The sequence below is a fragment of the Pteropus medius genome, unplaced genomic scaffold, assembly GCF_902729225.1.
Source record: "Pteropus medius unplaced genomic scaffold, Ma_sr-lr_union100, whole genome shotgun sequence".
Lineage (NCBI taxonomy): Eukaryota > Metazoa > Chordata > Mammalia > Chiroptera > Pteropodidae > Pteropus > Pteropus medius.
Genome location: NW_024350325.1, coordinates 10,102,505 through 10,123,926, shown reverse-complemented (window position 1 = coordinate 10,123,926; position 21,422 = coordinate 10,102,505). Strand labels below are relative to the sequence as shown.

Below are 21,422 nucleotides of genomic sequence, written 5' to 3'. Positions count from 1 at the left end.
GGAGATACCGCCATCCTGCTGTACCCAGCCATGCAGAGGACTCGCCGAAAGACTGATTCCTAAGCCATAGTCCTGGTGCTTCCAGGTAACAGTCATGTGACCTCAAGAAAGTCACTAAGCTATCTCAGCTTCTCTGAGCCTTAGTTTCTACATTGTGAAAATTGAGAATTAGGTCTTTTTCTTTTTACTTCATCTTACTGTTTTGATGAACAAAATAACATGTAGAAAAATCTCAGGGACTGCAAATATAAGTTATTCTTTTTCCTCTCCTTCTCTGCCTTATTATTACTACTGTTATTGTTGGTTTTATAGTTCACTTAATATTTGAAGCTTCATATCTTTAGCCAAATCAATGAAAGATTTTGAGGTTATTCAGAAATTGATAATTTAGTTTGTAAACTGGTCAGTCTCTTTGTCTTCCTTTATTTCTCTACTTCAATTTTGGTTGTTTTCATTGCATATTTACTCTTCAATAAAAGGCCTGAAAAGAAAGAAAAATGTTGAATTTAATATGATTCATTCTGTCACTTGTTGGCTTGGGTGAATGGCTGTCTGAGGTGGAGATGGTCGAGAAGTAGTTCAGGTGTAGAAGTCTCTTATCTAGACCACTAGTGTTCACTAGTGTCCAAGATCTGCTTCTTCCTTCCTTTATGAAAAAACAAAACAAATAAAAAAACCCAAAACAAAACAACAACAACAAAAAAACTCAGTATGTGAGGTAGCAGAAAAAGAAAGAGAGGTGGGGAGTGGAGAGTTCCCATGAGAAATGTGTTTAAAAACTTGATTTTAATGTGAACTCCAATACTGTATGGGCTGCCTGTTAACAATCTGTGCACCAGGCAGCTCCCAAAGAAACACCTCCAGCATTGGGAAAGCCACATGGTTCTTGGCTGACGCTCTGGCAAAAGCAGTGCTGTTATGCCATCAGGGTGCAGCACTGGCAAACCACCAGGAATGTATGTGCTCCCAGGAGTAAGAGTTAGCACTGTGGCTCCAAAACCAGAGCTGGAGCGATGGAGCTGGTGGAGGTAAGCAAATCTTCTGGAAGGGCCTGTTTCTCTGTAGTACTGCAGCTCCCCTTTGCCTGAATAGCAAGGTTAGATTGGACAGTCATGGATGCTGGGAAATGAAGCCACAGGCTTCCACACATACACAAGGGCTTCTGGAATCCAATCACACAGTTTTTTATGCTGGGTAAACTGCATGGTGCAGCCAAGCGAAGCAGCTGAAAAATGAGGATGACTCGGAGATGCCTGAAGACAGTCAAAGACCACCACAGTGAAGACAAGTTCAATTCTGTGTATTTGTGTTTCATTATTCATTTTCAGATAGTCTAAAAAGTAAACTTCTTAAAGGCAAGATCGGTATTTTTTCTATATTCCTTGGCTTGGCTAATGATATAGGAGCTGGTGTATTAAGAACAAATTATATCGGTGCCATTAGTTCTGCTCTCAAAGGGGTAATGAAGTATAATGGGGAAATAGTGGTCCAAGTAGAAGACCTGGGTTCTGGCAGTGACTTTGCTACATACACCTGTGCGGAGAGCCGCACGTAAGGCACGTGACCCTCTGGGCTTCAGCTGACTCATCTGTAAAATGAGTTGAGTGGATGAGCTCTAAGGGTCTTTCCAGCTCTAACTCTATAAAAATTATTACTCTATTGGCAAGAGGGATCATGTATTTCAATTCGAGCATTAGGCTTGTCTGAACTGGCTCTTAGAAAGTAAACTTTAGAGTTTCTTTTATTAACAGGTGGCATCACCCTCTCAAAGACAAGCTGATCCTGTTCTCCATTCCTTATTGCCCTGGCTTCTGGTCTTCTTGGTAATGTGCCACTTTGATAACCATCCATAAAGGCCATTCTTAGTTTCTTCATCTTGCCCTTTCAGCGAGGAAAATAAGCGTGACATTAGCCTATACATACAAAAAATACAGCTACTGCCACACATCCACAAAGACACAGCAAAATACTTTTTCAAGTTGTAGAGAATCACTGAATAGGCATTTTACAAAAGAGATAAAATCTGAAAGCAAGTCTTACTATTTCTGTCTGCTTTGGCTGACAAACGATCTATTTCCATCTATTTCCTCCTTTGCCAGAAAATGAAGAGTTCTATGTTTTTTAAATTAAGAAAGCCAAGGCTCCTCACTCCTCTCAATGGTAGCATCATCTACATAGCCTTCATACTTGTCAAGCCCATGCTCCCTGGAGCCTAGTGAGGACCACTCAGTATTAGCAGGTGCTCACACAGAGCACCTGGACCCTAGAAACTTGGGAGAGAGGAATTAACATCATTCTACGGACCCTGGAAAAGTCTTGTACCTGGAACAAAGTCCGTAACATGGTAGCCTCTCAAATGTTTTTAAAATGAATAGGAATCCTGTGGTGCTTCTGCCAGGCACCAATGGGAGTGTGCACAACCTTACTATCTATGTACAAAAATAAAAGACTGTACTTCAGTGATGGCTTTATCTCCACGTTCCATAATTCCTTCCGACAGCTGAGGCTCACAGTCTGGGCCGAGTCCTATCTAATGTCAGACTTTGAGTCATGGCAGAACGCAACCTGCTCAGCAGGATCTGTTATTTTAGGCGAAAGAACGAACCTCACTTTACTCCTCTTACATGAGGGTTTGCACATTAGGAAAGTCTATGAGCATCTTAATCAGTAGGGCAAGTCAGCAAATAAAAAACTTTCAATTTGCACATACCCCAAATTGTCATGAAAGAAAGAAGCCAACAGCTAAGTTCCCACCAAGGAATCTGGTCCAGCAAAGGATACTGCAGGCCCGAGGCCACAGCACTGGTGCGATAACCTCCCAGGCGCTGCCCGCTCTCAGAGCAGTGCCAGGCAAATTGCTTGTCCTGTCCTGTGCTCAGCACCCACTCCAGCTCCAGGACAAACAGGATCATCGTCACTCTGCTCTGATGCGCTGGAAACCAAGAAAAAAGAAAACAACCCATAAAGTATCCTAAAAGAGGCTGGTAAAGCATGGGACACAGAGGTGCAGGTTCTCTTCTCCCCACTCCCAAAATAAACAAAAACAGCCTAGAACAGGGGCTCTCATCAGTGGCTGGGATGTGCCCCTGTAAGGGGTACATCTAAGTTTTTATATGACTTTTTAAAAACGATCCATTTCTTCCCACTGCTCTTTTTTGTCCTGCCTCCATCAACCCAAAAATTAGTACCTCAGAGGGATCCCGTTACTGAAGGGCCTGGGCCACTACTCTGAGACATGTTAGAGCTGCTGGACTAGAAAAATCAGATTCAGTGTGACTACAAAACACATTAGAAACAATGTTCTTGTAACAAAGTCACTGGAGTCATTTTATCTAAGCTTAAAATAAGTAAGGATGATTACTCTTCTTTGGATAAAGTCTGGCTGATAAGTCTACAACAAAGTCGTACATCAATTTTCTGGAAGACATCAAACGCTTAGAGAGGAGGATGGAATTAGTCCCGAGTGCTAAATAAAAGAGGATGAAATGTCTCTTACGTCAAACAACACATATGTGTAGTCATGACAGCAATTTTCCCAGGGCTGCTCATACACAAGAACATCATCATCACAGAATTACTGCATCACACGATTTCAGAGTTAGAAGGAACTATTCATGTCACCATCCCCATCTCCCTATTTTACATATTTTTCATTTTCAGGGCAAACTGGGGCACAATAAAGTTGAAGAGCTTGGACAATATTTCGTGGCTTCTCAACTACCAAATAAAATCAGTAAAATATTTGCTTTCGTCTTATTACACAGTTCTAAGGGGTGAGGTAGAGGGGGTCTGTGGCCACTGAACAGAGCTGACAGGAATAAACAAAGGCTGGCATACTGGAACCTGGACCTCACTAGTCCAGTCTGGTGGGTGAGGGTAGACTCATCATCAGTGCGATGCACTGATAGAGAAGACATGTTTTCATGTTTTGATCATGAAAATACACAGTATAGACGGATCAATGCAGCTCCATCGGCAACAACAACATCACCTGCCAATTTCTGAGTGCCTAACAAGTGCCAATACTTAAATATATGATCTCAGTTATTGTAATGACCCTACAAAGGTGGGTGGTGTCCTTTTACAGATACAACCTGTCCGTGGCAAGATGACCCTTTTAGATTGGCTATCAAATAATACAGTCAAAACCAGAGTAAATACCCCCACAGAGAAGTCATTTCAACAAATGCCTGATGTTTTAAAATCCGATATTTTAAGCATGGAGAATCTAAAGGGATATAGAAGGGGTACAGAAGCAATAATATTATGACTTCTCTACAGTGAAGATTTGCCTTTCAGCATATCAGCCACCATCAAGATCAAAATGTCTTTAACTGAAAGATGTGACTTCTTGGAGAAACTCTTTAAGATCTTGTCATGTCTGTGTCACGAGATGTCTAATTCAAGTTCCATCAATGATGGAATAAAAACAAACTCTCTAATGGGTCCAGGAGCACCCAAGTATATTTTAGGCAGAAGGTGGCCCCCAGAACTTTGCCCCTTTTTCTCTTAAAGAGGCCTCTGACCCTATCACTTTCTAAATCCAAAGGGATGAGAGTAGCCCAGAGATATGGGGTGTTAGCCCTCTGAGCTGCCATTATGTGCCAGAGGAGGAGACAGAGGCGTAAAAATGTTATGTGACTTGTTCAAAGCTGCACAATCAATGAGTGATGAAACTAAAATTAAAATCCTAGTCTTTCTGCCAAAGCTGGTTCTCTTTCTCTTTGTCAGGCTGCCTATGACTACTGAAGAAACAAAACAAAAATCCAAAACTCAAACATATACTGTTTCTCAGGTGACAGAATTCTTTTAAAAAAAAAAAAAAAACCCTTTAAAGAGCCATACATATCACTAAGTGTCTAAAACCTGGGCTTGAAGCTTAACTATATTCTTGAATAGGAATGGTGAGAGAGGACATTCTATCTTGATCCTGATCTTAAGGGAAAGAATCTATTTTCTCAGAGTTAAGTATGATGTTAGCTATAGATTTTTTAGATGTTTCTTTATCAAGTTGAAGAAGTTCCCCTCTATGCGTAGTTTGCTAAGAATTTTTATCATGAAGGGGTGTCAAATTTTAACAAATGCTTTTTCTGCATCAGTTGATATGATCACACGATGCTTCTTCTTTAGTCTTTTGATATAATGGATTATACTGATTTTCTAATGTTGAACCAGCTTTGCGTATCTGGAATAAATCCTACTTGGTCAGGGTATATAATTCTTTTTATACATTGTTGGATTGACTAGTATTTTTTGCAGGGTTTTACATCTATTTCATGAAGAGACACTGGTCTGTAGTTTTCCTTTCTTGTAATTGTCTGGTTTTTGTTATCACTGATTTTTAAAAAAATGTTTATTGAGATAAAATTCACCATTTAAACCCTTCTAGAATGTATGTATAATTTAGTGGTTCTTAGTATGTTCACAATCTATGTTGTGCAATCATCATGGAAAATGTTCTATTTCCAGAACACTTCCATCATCCCCAAAATAAACCCATATCCTCAACTCCCCCTTCCCTGGGCAACCACTAATTTACTTTCTGTCTCGACAGATTCTTCTATTCTTGACATTTCATATAAATGTAATCGCACAATGTGCAGTCTTCTGTGTCTAGTTTGTTTCTATTAGCATGTTTTCAAGGGTCATCCATGTCATAGCATGTATTAGTACTTCATTCCTTTGTTATGGCCAAATAATAATTCATTGCACAGATATACCACATATCCATTTAACCATTCATCCACTGATGAACATTTAGGTTTTCATTTTTTGGCAGTTATGAATAATTTTGCTATGAACACTTGTGTAAAAGTTTTTGTGTGACTACAGGTTTTCAATTCTCTTGAGTACACAGCTAGAAGTATAAATACTGTCACAAGGTAACAATGTTTAACTCTCAGAAACTGACAAACTATTTGCCAAAGTGGCTTCACCATTTTACATTCCCACCAGCAGTGTATAAGGGTCCCAATTTCTCCACATCCTTGCCAACACTAGTCCCCCTCCTATTTTTGAGAGGAATGAGTATTTATTGAACCACTGAACTATGTTTCAGGTACTATACTGAGCAATTTACAACTGTAACTTCTTTTTTATTGTGGTAAGATAAACAAAACGCAAAACATATCATTTTAACCACTTTTAAGTGTATGATGCTGTGGCATTAAATACATTTACATTTTTGTATAATCATCACCACCATCCAATCTCCAGAACTTTTTTATATTCCCAAATAGAAACTCTGTACCCGTTAAGCACTAACTCCCCATTTCCCCTGCCCCCGCCTCAGCTCCTGACAACCACTTTCTGCCTCTATAAATTTGACTACTCTAGGTACCTCATTTAAGTGGTATTACGAAGTATATTTGTCTTTTTATGACTGGCTTATTTCACTTAGCATATTATTTTCAAGGTTCTTCCATGCTGTAGCATATGTCAGAATTTCGTTTCATTTTAAGGCTGAATAATATTCCACTGTACGTATATACATTTTCTTCCACCTTTTAAATATTGTAAATAATGCTGCTATGCACATGGATATACAAATAAATATGTTTGAGTCCCTGCTTTTATTTTCTGGGGGGTATAAACCTGGGATAAACCTCACGTGGTCCTTTTTATGTATTGATGAATTTCATTTGCTAAAATTTTGGTTATATTTCTTGCATTTATTTTCATGGGGAATGTTGGCCTGTAAATTTCTTTTCTTGCAATGTCTTTGCCTAGTTTTAGTATCAGATAATGCTGACTTCATAAAATGAGTAGAGAAATCTCTTACTTCTCCAATTTCTCAGAGTTTGTATAGAGTTTGTATTCTTCCTTGAATCTCTGGCAAATCATTCACCAGTAACGCACCTAGGCCTGGAGTTTTCCTTGTGGGAAGATTTTAATCATAAATTCAATTTCTTTAGTAGATACAGGGTTATTAGGGTTATCTATTTCTTCTTGAGTGACCTTTTGCAGTTTGTATCTTTCAAAGACTTGTCTGTTTCATTAAAGTTGTTAAACTTATTAGCATAAAGTTATTCATAATATTCCTTATTTTCCTTTAAGTATCCCTAGATCTATAATAATAGCACTTCTCTCATTCCTGATATTGGTAATTTGTATTCTCTCTCTCTCTCTCTGTCTCTCTTCTCTCTCTCTCTGTTAAGTCTGGCTAGAGGTTTATTACTTTTATTGATCTTCTCAAAAAAGAACGCAGCTTTGGGTGTCATTGATTTTTTCTCTATTTTATTTTCTATTTCATGAACTTCTGCTATGACCTCTCTTCTGTTTCCTTTTTTTCCTCTTTCTGGTTTCTTGATGAAGAAGCTGAGGTCACTTGTGAGGCCTTCTTCTCTTCTAACATGGGTGTTTAGTGCTATAAATTTCCCCTTATGTACTGCTTTAGCAGCATCTCATGAATTCTGATACTATGCTTTCATGTTCACAGTTCAAAATACTGTTTGATTTCTCTTTTTTTTTCTGTGACCCATAGATTATTCAGATGTGGGTTATTTAGCTTCCTAGTATTTGGAGATTTTCTAGAGATCTTTCTATTATTGATTTCTACTTAAATTCCATTTTGATCAGAGAACATTACCTTACATGACTGAATTCCTCCAAATTTACTCAGACTTCTTTTATGGCCCAGAATACGGTCTACGTTGATAAATGTTCTGTGTACATTTTTAAAAGAATGTATATTCTGCTTTAGTTAAATGTAATGTTCTATAGATGGCAACTACAACAAGTTGGCTCTCTGTGTTATTCAAGTCTTCTATACCTTACTGATTTCTGCCTGCTTATTCTATCAATTATTGAAACGTTCTATCAATTATTGAGAATATTAAATTTCCTGACTATAGTTATGAATGTGTCTATTTAGCTTCCTAAAATTTCATGAAGTTTTACTTCCCCTTTTCAAAGTTATGTTTATTAGGTGCATAAACGTTTAGGATTGTTATGCCCTCCTGAAGGATTGACCCCTTTATCTTTATGAAATGATCTTTTTTATCCCTGGTAATAATCTTTGCTCTGAAACCTACTGTGACTAATGTTAACAGAGCAACTCCAGCTTTCTTTCAACTAGTGTTTGCATAGTATGTCTTTTTCCATCATTTTATTTTTTACCTACTTATGCTTTTATAGTTAAGGTAGTTAACTTATAGGTAGTTTATATTTGGGTCTCTCATTTGCATTATATCTGATGGTCTTTATCTTTTAGTTGGCTTTAGATCATATACATTTACTGTGATTACTGATAACTTGGTTAGGTTTAAATTTACTATTTTTCCCCCCATCTGTTCTTTTTCTCTTTCCCTCTTACTTTTTTCTTGATTAACTAAGAATTATTTTATGATTCCATTTTATCTCCTTAGTTGGTTTCTGAGTTGTAGCTTTTTATTATTTTATTGGTTGCTTTAGGGCTAGTAGTATACATCTTTAACTTACAGTCTTCCTTTAAGTGATACTATATCATTTCATGTATAGCTTAAGAACTTTACAATAGTATACTTCCATTTCTCTCCACCCCTTGGCCTTTGTTCTCTTATTGTCATACATTTTAAATTTACATATATTACGAACATCATGCTCTTTGTCATTATTTTTAAACAGCCAATTGTCTTTTAAAGAGACTTGAATAATAAGAATAAACCTTATACAGTTGACTCTTGAACAACATGTGTTTGAACTGTGCTGGTGCACTTATATGTGGATTTTTCCCAATAAATATAGTCAGCCCTCTGTATCCATGGGTTTCATGTCTGCAGATTCAACCAATCACTGATCAAAAATAGTATTTTCGATCTTCAAACTGTATTTTATTGTTCTGTGCCATTTTATACAAGGGGCTTGAGCATCCGTGGACTTGGATATCACTGGGCCGAAACCAATATTCTCACAGGTTCAGAGAGGGTGACAGCAGTTCTTATCATGAAATTCTTATCACGTTTGGTGTTCTATCTTCATTCTTTTGTGTAAATCCATACTTTCCTTTGACAGCACTTCCTTCCTTCCTGAAGGGTGTCCTTTAACATTTCTTTTAGTACAGGTCTATGGATGGCAAATTCTTTCAGTTTTTCTATATCTGAAAAAATTTTTATTTCACCTCTATTTCTGAAAGATATTTTCATTGGGTATAGAATTCTATGTTGGCAGTTCTATTTTTTCAGTAATTTAAAGATGTTGTTCCACTGACATCAAATCTATCACTTCACTAATTTACTGTGTCTAATCTACTCACTAATTTTTCGTATCTAAAAATTCTATTTGATTCTTTAAAAAATGTGCCTTTTTTTTTTAATAGGCTTTTTATTTTCTTCTGGTTTCTATACCTTCTCTGATTTTAAAAAATATTTTAAAAGATGTAATGGTTGTTGGTCATTATTTAAGATTCTTGGCACAATTTTTACATTAACTTCCTAATTTGGAGCTTCTAGTACCACACAATTGGTTTAAATCTGTACTCCAAATCCAAAAGTTTTCTTTTTTTATAAACTGACATATAACATTGTATTAATTTAAGGTGTTCAACATAACGATTTGATATATGTATATATTGTGAAATGATTACCACAAAGAGTTTTGTTAACATCTATCACCTAACATACACTTTTTTTTCTTGTGATAAGAACTTTTAAGATCAAAAGTTTTTAGTTAGGATTTTGATTTATCATGAGAGACTTTTCCCTTCTATCCAGATTTGAGATGAGCAATAAATTTCCCTGTGATTTTCTGAGCCAATTAAGTGGAGAGTTTTGTTCCTCTCTTTTTCATGGGGTTATAACCTTTTATGGATTTCAGCTTTATATGGAAATCTCAGTTGCATTTCCCATCTCACTCAGACCCTAGGCCTCCTCTCAGGTCCCCCAACTGAACATTCATGCAAAAGCTTCTAGCTATTAGTGGCTCTTTTTATTTCTGCAGGACAACTGCAATGTCAGGTCATATGTACAGCACTATGAGCTTTGTGTTTTCTCTTTGCTTCTAGCACATAGGAATCTTCCTTTTGTTTCTTTCATGAGCTTAGCAGCGCTGCATTAAAAAGAGCAACAAAAAAACAAAAGAAAGTATCATTTTACCATTTCTTTAGGTGTTTGTGGTGAAAGAGTTTATTCAGTCCTTTAGTTATCAATTTTTTAAATAAACCTCTTATAGACAAAATGGGAACAAATGAGCTATATTTTGATATGTTACATGTATATCCACCTGGGTGGATATAAGAGATCCAAAGAATAATGGCATACAAAGAGTGGTTTCTAGTGATACGATCATCATTTGTGCATCTGTGAGGCCAATCATTATTTTTAACAAAGACATAGGGATGATATATTTTAGCATTACACATTTAAGAAAAACACAAAACAAAGGGAGAGTTAATAAATTTGATGACAACTAGGATTTTGAAATATCTTGATAAGCTAAGATGATGGACTGAATAAAATGAGATGATAACAGAATGTGAAGTCAAGCATTTAAGATAAAAACAAAATAAAACAAAATAAAACAAAACAAGAAACAGCTTTAAAAGTACAAGAGATGCAGCCTAATAACAACTCAAGTGAGAACTGTTGAGGTAGTTGAGTTGACTGCTCTGCATGAATCCAAAGTGTAAAGTGGCTGTCACCTTAATATTAGAACAGTGCCCAGGAGATGAAAGAAATAAGATTTTGTACTTATCACATTATATATGTGTATTACCTCTTATTGTGTAACAAATTACCCCAAAACTTACTGACTTAAAACAGTAAACATTTGTTATCATAAATCTTAGTGCTGCTTTGCCTGGTGCTTCTGCCGAAAAGTCTCTCACATGATAGAATGAGCAAGGTGTGGGATGGGGCTGTGGTCTCATCTGAAAGCCTGACAGAGGGAGGATGTGCTTCGAAGCCCGCTCACACAGTTGTTGACATGATTCAGTTCCTAACAGGCTGCTGAATGACTACGCAGAATGAATGAGGTCAAGAGATTTGGATGAAATGAGCTCTAAGTGTTATAAAGTCCACCTCTAATGTTCTGATCCCATGACACTGTTGGTCTGGATAAAGAAATCCTTAACAAAAATTACTCTTGATCCATATGATGAAAATGGCCTATGGTATGCTGTCAATGCTGAAAGACATAATAAAACCATAATTCTCTCCCTTAGGCAGTATAATCAGACTGAGCCTTTTAAAACATTTAATGAAATGAGTCCCATGTAAAGCAGCTCACTCTTAACACTGGCCCTACACTCTATGTCTCTTGCACTGCTTCAAGGCAGTATGGTATATAGCAGGAAGCCAAAGGACAAAGGCTGTGGGTTCTGGTGTCACACTGACCTACCCGGCCTGGCTCTGCACTTACTAGATATAGGGCCGTAGGCAGGTCACCTAACCTATTTGGGCTTCAGCAATCTTAATCCTAAAACTAGGATAATATTCACTTCAGAGTTGTTCTGTTTTGCTCCCCCTGACTATTGTAAAGTAAAGCCCCTCTTATGACAGTGGAAACCATCAAGAAACATTTCAAGGTCTAGGTAAATAAAAACACTGCTCTCATTCCTACCTTGATAGTTTTTCACAGGAGTCATCTTGTTATAATCTTCTGATAAAATAAATTCCTGTAAAAGAGAAGAAAAATATTAAGCAAAAAGAAATTCTTTAAGTGAATGGTTATGTTTCAGTAAAACCAGATTGTGTAAAGCAAACATCACCGCAGAATTACATCTCACATTAGTATTTTGCCAATCAACTTGGCATTTTTGTGCTTCTTTAAAAGTAATAATCATAACTGTGATCCAATGCAATTATCATAATTTTTACCTATGACTCGAAGCTGATATTTGGAGTATGCATGAAAAGAAACTGCATCAAGTTCAGAATCTGAATACTGATGAATTTTGAAGATAAACCTGATTTAAATTACTTTCCTTTCAATGATGCCATGGCTGAAATTTTGCAAGGCTCTGGCCAGTGACCAAATAGATGGCAATCCTCTACTAGAGAAATAAATATTTTAAAGATTTATTTCTAATATTGGTAACTTTCGCTGTACTCTAAGCTTCTTAAGGCTGCATCTTATCCTTCTCTGTATCCTCAGGACACCTGGCACAGCACCTTGGCACAGTAGGTAATTAATAAATGCTGAATAAATGAATATGTGAAAGGCACCTCTCAATTTGATGAGATTAGTTTGGGTGTCAAATTTATTCAAAATCAATTTCTATATGACACATTGTATATATTCTTTGCGGGGACACATGAAAGGTGAGTGTGTGTGTGCTTCATGTATGTCATTCACCTCACTTTGTCTCATCACGTAGGCACTGTATCATCTCACATCATCACAAGAAGAAAAGGGTGAGTATAGTATGAGATATTTTGAGAGACGGAGACCATATTCATGTAACTTTTATTATAGTATATTGTTATAATTATTCTTTTATTATTGTTGTTAATCTCTTATTGTGCCTAATTTATAAATTAAACTTTATTGCAGGTATATATATAGGAAAAAACTAATATAACACAGAATTTAATACTATCTGTGGTTTCAGGTACCCACTGGGGATCTTGGAACATATTCCCTACAGATAAAGGGGCACTACTGTATTATAAAGCTACGTTAATTATATATTGAGTTCTTTAAATTAGGAATAATTTAGAAAATATCTTAATATGTAAGCAGTTATATTTATGGCTACCTTTTTGTCGCTAAGTTCTAGTTTTATTGGCTTATATTTGGAAAACATTTTACTTTTTAAAATTTCGTTAAAGATTTTCTTCATGGTCAAGATATTAATGATTTTGTAAATGTACTGTAGATATGAGAAAAATGTATTTTCTCTAAGTTCTAGATCTATTTGGATATCTATGTAATGAAACTGATAGTTTTCAAATATTGTATATTTTTACTAGTCTACCTGAATTTTAAATTCAAAAAGATGCACTAAAAATGGGCTTTTTAGTGTTTATTATTCTGATTATAAAAGTAATATGCTTACTATAGACAAACAAAAACTATGGAACAATATCAAGAAGGAAATTTAAATTGTCTATAACTTTACAAATTAGTGATAATTCCTGTTAATATTTTGGCTGTTTTGCCTTTCAATCTTTTCCCTTATATACATCAAAACACATTAAAATGAAACAGCAGTACTACTGGTGCTATTCTGTAGCTCTCCTTTTTAACTTAACATTATCACATGAACATTCTTCATTATTAAACACTCTTTGAAAATGTAAGTTTAATGGCTATATAATATTCCATTGAACAGCTATGTAAGATTTTATCTAATTTGTCTCTTCTGATCATAACATTTCTAAGACACCAGTTATTATTACTTAATGAGATTATCCTTATAATTTTTGTTTTTATAATTATTTTCTTCAAATGGTTTTCCAGAAATGGAATTATTGACATAAAATGTACAAATACTTGGAAAGTTCCGTTTGCCTATCAATAATTTTTCTGAATAGTTTGTGCCAATTTACGTTCCCACTATTAATGTACAGAGATTAAATTCTAGCCAACACATATATTCTAAAATTGCTACTAGATAAAAATAGAATTAAAAATTTTTTTAACACTCTAAAATGTTTACTAGCCCTTAGCATTTCCTTTTTTGTGACTTTTCTTCTATCTAAAGGATTTTAGTGTTTTTCTTACCTATTTGTATATGCTTGTTGTAGACTGAAATTATCCTTTCTGTCATATTTTAAGCAACGATTTGTTGTTTTCATTTAAATTGTATTTTAAGTATAAATACAATTTATACTTAGTTATCACTTAGTTATAAATTTTATGTAATCAAATATATTTTCCTTTGTGATTTCCATTGTTTTAAGCTTACGCATTCTTCCAAATATTATTTATAAATTTCCGCCCTATTTACTTCAAATGTTTTTGTTTTTGTTTTTCTTTTACTTTGTACTTTTAAAACTGCTTAAAGCACCTAAAAGTTATTTTGGCATAAAACATGAAATGAAGATGAAATCGCTCTTTCTCTTAAAAGCAAACCACTGCTTCAGCAACATTTATTTCATAACCTCTGCCACTGACTTGTGATGTCTCCTTTACCATATTTTATGTTCTTACATATAATTGGGTCTGTTTGGAAGTTATCTAACTCCACTCTATCAATCTGTTACTCTATTCTTGGGTCAAAACAAAAGTGATTTAATCACTGTAGATATAAATATGTGTGACAAAGAAGCTGTGCCTAATTTCTTTTAAAAAGTAGCTAAATGATCATCAAAATAATCTTTTTTTTGTAACAAAAAAGAAAAACCACATTAAGAATTTTTATTGGAATTGCACTAAATCTTTAAATTCAGGAAGAAGTGACTTTTAAAATTCTACGTACATTAGCAAATTCTTATAATGTTATTCAACTAAGTTTCGCATATTTCTTTTTAAGACCATGTGTAGATTTTTGTTAACTTACGTGAATGGGATCATTTTTCTACTACTTGGCAAAGTCTGAGTGAAAAAAAGACAGATTCACAGGTGCTACTTTTGGACTAAATCTGAAAAATAGTGGTATCACAGTTTCTGGGAGATACATTACGAACCCACTAAAAATCTTGACTTGTGACAGTTATGATGAGATGATCAATACTGGATAGAATACTTGATTACATGAGACATTTAACACAATCCAAAGCAGAATAAGGCACTATTCTATTCCTAGGATTTAAAAATAAAGAAAGAAGGTGTGTTTCAGGATCGAACTAGAAAAAGAGAAGAGGGAAAAAAATGGTGAGACTATTTGAGTTCCAATGTTAAGGGCTGTTATTAATAGCCAGTGCTTTGGGCTAGGGTGTGGAAAAACGAAAAATGGAATATGCTATTAAGCTTCCTTGTACATTTGTCAATGCTTTTTCCACTCTTCCTGTCTCTTCGAATTCCTATGAAAACCAGGTCCTGCAGAGTGCGTCAATCAGATAGTAATATTACTTTATTTGGGCAACATCATAATGAAAAGTTTCTAGCATGCCCTGTCACTAAAGAATGTACAAGGCTCATGCTTGTGTATGCACATGTCATTCTCAACCCTTTTCTGGTGTGTTTCAAAAGAACAATGATTTCTTATTGGTTCACAAAACTGTATCTGTCAAGTAGGGACCATGGCTCTTGTTTGGCAACAGAGTTCACCTTACCTGAGTCAGGTTGCTATTCAGCTTTTGCTCAGTCTAAGTAGGAGATCAACAGGTAGTAACTTTGTGCTTTCACTAGAACCAGAGTTATGATTTTGTTTTTCTGGTCATTCTTAAATTCATACACATCACGAGCTCCTAGGGATGTCCTGATTCTTTTGTGAAATGCAGGAAGTAATGGAACAGTAGAGTAGGATCCAGAGTGCCGTGCTGTAGCTCTGGTTCCGTCCAGGGAACCGGGAATGACAGGAGCACAGAAGGCAGCAGCTCCAACCTTGGGCTAAGCATATATTTCCTTATTTCTTTCCTCTTTCCTTCCCTCCCCCTTCCGTGTCTGTCCATCCGTCCACCCACCCCTTTCTTCTTTCAAAATAATGTTCAACCACTCAAAAATACAAGAACTTTTAAACAATCAATAATAATTAAATTAGAAAGCAATGAGCTTGGCTCTTCTGCTATTCCATGGTCACCCTGACTCTCCACTCCAAGTTTACAGTAAAGGAATGCTGCTACACCTGCTCACCTATTAAGGGTCAATGAAACAGACCTTAAAGAAGTCTAGTAATAGAACCATGATACCTTACACATAAAAAAAAAATACGTATCCATTTTTAGTTTCTTGCTTAAGTTGCCAATGGTTTCTTATTTCTTAAAATACAGTACTACCTTAGGAAATAGAAATATAATTTAAAGTTAGATTATTAGCTATCGAATCTTTGTCATATTTGTTGCATATCAGAGCATATAAATTGATTTAATGTTTGATGAACCTAATTTTTAAGAAGAAAACTGAATTAGAGTCTCTGGTTAGGTTTTCCTGTTCTCTCAGAAAAAATACCAACCAGCCAGGTAATTCCAACCAGCCAGGTCATACAAAACCTAAATAGAAATTCTTAACTCAGCCCAAATATGATAAAGAATTAAGGAAGGAAGAAGGAAGGGCGTCATCTCTTAACTGCCAGTAAAAGTGTCAAAAAGTATACAGTTTTGAGGTACTCTCATACGTGTGCCTATGCAAAGCCATCACTGGAGAGAAGATATACACATAAAGTTTTGTGAACACACAGGTACCACCATTTTTGGTTGGGAACAGAGGCGTCTTCTTTCTGCATCTGCCTCCAGGATATTGCTTAATATATTACTTAGTGTCTCAATTATTAATTTACATGAGGGCGATTGATTTTTAAAATTGTGGTAAAAATACATAACAATAAATTTGACATCTTAATCATTTCTAAGTGTACAGTTCAGTAGTGTTAAGTATATTCATATTGTGCATTGTGCAATAGATCTCTAGAAACTTTTCAGCTTGCAAAACTGAAACACTATAACCACTAAACACTAACTCCCCAAGCTCCCCCGCCAGTCCTTGGTAATCAACTTTCTAACGTTTGTTTCTATGATTTTGACTACTTTAGATACCGCACATGAATGGAATCATACAGTATTTGCCTTTTTGTGACTGGCTCATTTCACTTCGCATAATGCCCTTGTCATTGAATGTCATTGATACTGCAGCATGTGACAGGATTTCTTTCTCTTTTAAGGTTGCATCATATCCCATTATATGTATAAACTACATTTTCTCTGTCCTTTCATCTGACAATGGACATCTAGGTTGCTCCCACCTCTTGGCTATTGTGAATAGTGCTGGAATGAACATGGGTGTGCGAATCTCTCTTCCAGATCCTGCTCTGAATTCTTTTGGGTGTATACACATAAGTGGAATTGTTAGATCATATGGTAATTCTATTTTTAATTTTTAAGGACCATCCATATACAAGAGGGTGACTGATTTTAAATTCAGTGTTAGAAAACTATCAATACCTTTAAAACTGCTTTCTTTTTATTATATGGTTTCAAGATTAACAGCGTCTTCTTTTTGCCTTGGCTATCAGGTAATTCAGAATCAAATCCAAGTCTTAACCATACAACTTGCACTAGTCTAGTCCTTATAATCTGCATATTTGTGTTATTCATTCTATTTTTCACTCAGGTTCTTTCAGTTACCAGGAACTCAAGCCAGTAATGAGAGGATTTATATGGGGGAAAAAATGGCATAGATGACAAAGGTTCTGTTCATCCCTCTGGTGACCAAATCAAAGTTGTGACAGAAATAAGGAGCAGCAAGGAAAAATCGGTTGGGATCTAGATGAACAAGCCCTACAACTAGGGAGAAATCCAAGAAATGACACTGCAACAGCAGAAGGTAGGATGGGGCGAGGATGAAGAGCTGCCCGGTCTCTAGGAGCTGAGTGAGACGGAGGCTGTAGCAGTGGCAGATGCCTCGTAAAGGGGTTGCGTCCACGAGTGGATTTTTCCAGTGACAGACCTGCTCGTTCTAAGCACCAGTGCCGATTAGGCTGTGCGCACGGGGCACCAGGGACTTACAGGGAGACACTGTCCGAGTGAGGGCCAAGGTGAGACTCGCCCTGTAAAAAAGTGCCAGTGGTACCCATTGTTCTCTGTTGAGCCCTCTCTACTACCAGCGCATGGACACAGTGCTGCCACAGGCATGACGTCATCAAACTGGATAAGAGAAGTTGCTCTGCCCAGAGGATTCCCTGAAACCCCACCTCCCCTACGTGCGGCCCCACCCAAGCCACATCCAGGTGTATCCTCAGTGAGTCAGGTGCTCCTTGCTGAGTAGTGCCTAGACTTACACTGGAGGCAGCTGACCTCGGTTTCTGGTGTGGCCTTTGGAGGCAATTATAAGCACAGCATCTGTGGACTGCTAGCTGAATCTTAACAGATACCCTGGAGGGGCAGATGCTTGGGCTAAATTTGGCCTGCAGCTGAACCTCTCTCAGGACTGTGCCACTGGACACCTACTTCACAAATCTACACCATTAAGACCAGGAGACTTAGGAGCTTTGCTTAATACCTGGAAACAGACACAGAAGGGCAGATAAAATGGGAAGACAAAGAAGCAGAAACCATATGAGAGAACAGAACAGAGATCCAGATATAATGGAGTCAAGTCATCTAACAGATGCAGAGTTCAAAACACTGGTTATAAAGATGCTCAATGAACTTTTGGGAAGTGTAGATAAATTCAGTGAGAACTTCAACAAAGAGATAAAAAACATGAAAATGAAAGTGGAAATTATAAAAGGGAACCAGTCTGAAATGAAGAACACATTATCTCAGATGAGAAGTATATTAAATGGAATAAACAAAGGAATAAACAAAGTGAATAAAGAAAAGGATCAAATGCCCTATCTAGAGGGCACTTGGACACTCAATCAAAATGGCAAGAGATGAGATGCCAAGACTATAAAAATAATTTAAGGAGTATATGGGACACTATTAAGGGTCAAAATATCTGTCTGATAGGCATACCTGAAGGAAAACAAGATGTTGAACAGCTATTTGAAGAAATGATGGGAAACTTCCCTAACCTGGTGAAGGAAATGGACATAAAACCCCAGGAAACTCAGAGAACCCCCAAAGAAAGGGATCCAAAGAGGCCCACACCAAGACACATCATAATTAAAATGCCAAAGGTTAAATACAAAGAGAAGATCTTAAAAGCAGCAAGAGAAAAGCAGTTAGTTACCTACAAGGGAGCACCCATAAGACTGGCAGCTGATTTCTCAAAAGCAACTATGCAGGACAGAAGGGCTTGGCAAAAAATATTCGACAGGATGAAGACCCAGGATCTACAACCAAGAATACTTTATCCAGCAAAGCTATCATTTAGAGTTGAAGGACATATAAAGAGCTTCCCAGATAAAAATAAGTTAAAGGAATTGACCACCACCAAGACAGTATTACAGGAAATGTTGGAGGGACTTCTTTAAGAAGAAAGAACATGTATCAAAAACAGGAATAAAGAATGGTAACCACTATCAATAAGTACCTCAAAAGGAAAAGAATTAAGTGCTGCAACTAAAAGATAGAGTGGATGAATAGAAAGGAAAACAAGACCCCTACATGTCACCTATAAGAGACTCGCTTCAGACTAAAAGACACACACAGACTAAAAGGAAGGAGATGGAAAAAGATATTGCTCTGATGGACCTAGAAGGTATTTAAGTTAGACAGAGAAAAATAAACACTACATGATTTCACTTATATGCATAATCTAAGGAATAAAAAGAACAAACTAATCAAAAACAGACTCACAAATATAACGGACAATTTGGTGACAGACAGATGGGAGGGGGTTGGGGAGCTGGGAGAATGGGGTGAAAGGTTAAAGAAGTACAAATTAGTAGCTGATGGATGGTCACAAGCATGGCATAGGGAATGCAGTTAGCATTAATATGTTGGCTAGGTGGAGTGTCAGGGGAGGGAAGGAGCAATTGGGGGCATCATTTTATGAACTATATAGATGTCTAGCCAATGTGCTGTATACTTGAAACTAATTAAAATAACTAACTTTTTTTTTAAAAAGAGAGGATTTATTGTAAAGAGACAAAGGCCATATTGGAAAGTTACTGGCCACTGAAGCTGCACTTAAAACAGAAAATTTAAAAATATTAACTTATTAAAATAACATTTATTACATTAGTATAAAAACATTTTAATCAAAATATCTATATTTTACAAAACAAAAAATTAAGCAGAAAGCGTGGCACTGTTTTCCATTTTTGCATATCTGGTTAACTGAACATAGTTGGATCTTCATTTCTGCTTCTGCATTCAATCTGTACACTTGTTAAAAAATTAGAGTAAAAAAGGCAAATAACATCTTAGTATTATGAAAACAGCTCTGACCTTATGGACCACAGTTTGAGAATACTGGTTCAGTGACTGACCTGACTTAGTTTTGTTTAATCCTCATTTCAGATTCTGCCAATTTGCCTGCAGAGTTCAACAATTACTCTTGTTTGTTTACAAATTATGAAAAGAGGCTTCCCTGGCTATCAAGTAATGGGACATTCTCTTCACCCAGGAACTAGGAGGGTTAAATGCCTTTTCCCCCTCCTGTCAAATGCCTAAGAACCTGATCATGTGTATTTTAAGAAGTCCAAAGAAGGAACGCTTTAGCTGTAAACCCCCAGCCTTGGCTCTGAACTTTGTAAGAAACTTCTAGTCATATTTCTAAGACTGACATATATCACAATACAGCAAGCATCTGAAGCAAGAGAAATGATAACTGAAGCTTATGTAACAAGGGCAGCCATTAGCCTCTCTAGATACTAAATATCACACACAAGGAAACAAATTCCGGTTTATAAATTCTTTGATAAATTCTTGTTCAAACTCAGGTTTACGTGCAAAATACACAAAATACAATTTCAAGATCTTTCTGCATATAAACTGCTTGTCTGGTTGTTCCCTCTCTAGGTCCTTTTACCTGGGTACTTAACTGAAGGTTTAGCTGTCACCATCTTTTTTCACATCAACGGTAATATGTTTTTGTGCTTTCCCATCCTGTCCCCCAGCACTGAATTAAGTAACCAGATGCAGCTAGTTTTTCAATAATACTTCTCCCAAGAGGATGGAAGGGAGCGGGTAAAAGAAAAAAGATACACAGGTTTGAAATCAACCACTTCCAAGACCGCCTCTGGCAAATTTCAGAATCTAAAAGAAAAATGCTTTTGGAAATTACTCAAGGGATGGGAAATATACTGCTCAAGGCCAAAATCTGAAGCCAAAACAATGATATATTACACAAAGAAAGCCACTAAAGTATTGTGCCCTGATATCCTTCAGAGATAGTGAGAGTGCATATTTTAAATAACTTCTTAACACAGCAAAAATTCTGCTGTAATATTAAACATCAATCTACATGAAAGATCAGTTTACGTAAAGTCTAATTGTTAATACTTATTTTTTAAATTAAAAAAAAAAGCTCAAATCTTTTGACAAAATTACTCTGAACAATAAAGCTACCTGCTGAAATTGAAAACTCCTTATAGCTGATGTCATGAAATCTCGGCTGATAATCAAGGCTGGCATAACTACTGTTCCTACTTATGAAAGCAGCTGGTGAAAGAAGTTTGGATCTTTGGTTAAGTTTTGGATTTCCTAAGATTTTGGAGTTTGTAAAGGATCTTAGAGATACACAATAACTCATTCTTTGAGAAACTGCAGTCCAGAGATTCTAAGGTATTGTCCAAGGACACTGGCATATTGGGTGCACAGCCTGGGCTTAAAACTCAGGTCTGTCTCTTGATTTTTTTTTTTTTATCTACTGATCTTTTGACTCAAAAGGATATTGAAACCTGAGTGAATTGAATATCTATGAGCAAAGGAAAATATTACAGGGCAAATTCTTAAATCACTCCACTCCTCAGAGAACCCAAATGACAATACATTATAACAAACACAAAAAATAAG

At 36.3% G+C, this 21,422-nt stretch overlaps 1 protein-coding gene across 2 annotated transcripts in view; it reads right to left on the bottom strand.

Moving 5' to 3' along the window:
* The window catches only part of WDFY2 (WD repeat and FYVE domain containing 2), a 153,954-nt gene that overhangs the window by 42,937 nt on the left and 89,595 nt on the right, over positions 1–21,422 (bottom strand). For both annotated transcript variants that reach the window (XM_039839416.1, XM_039839415.1), the window contains exons 4-5: positions 11,536–11,590; positions 2,782–2,932 (exon numbers count right to left, since the gene is read on the bottom strand). In XM_039839416.1, the coding sequence (XP_039695350.1) occupies positions 2,782–2,932; positions 11,536–11,590 (206 nt within the window). The remainder of the gene's footprint in view (positions 1–2,781; positions 2,933–11,535; positions 11,591–21,422) is intronic.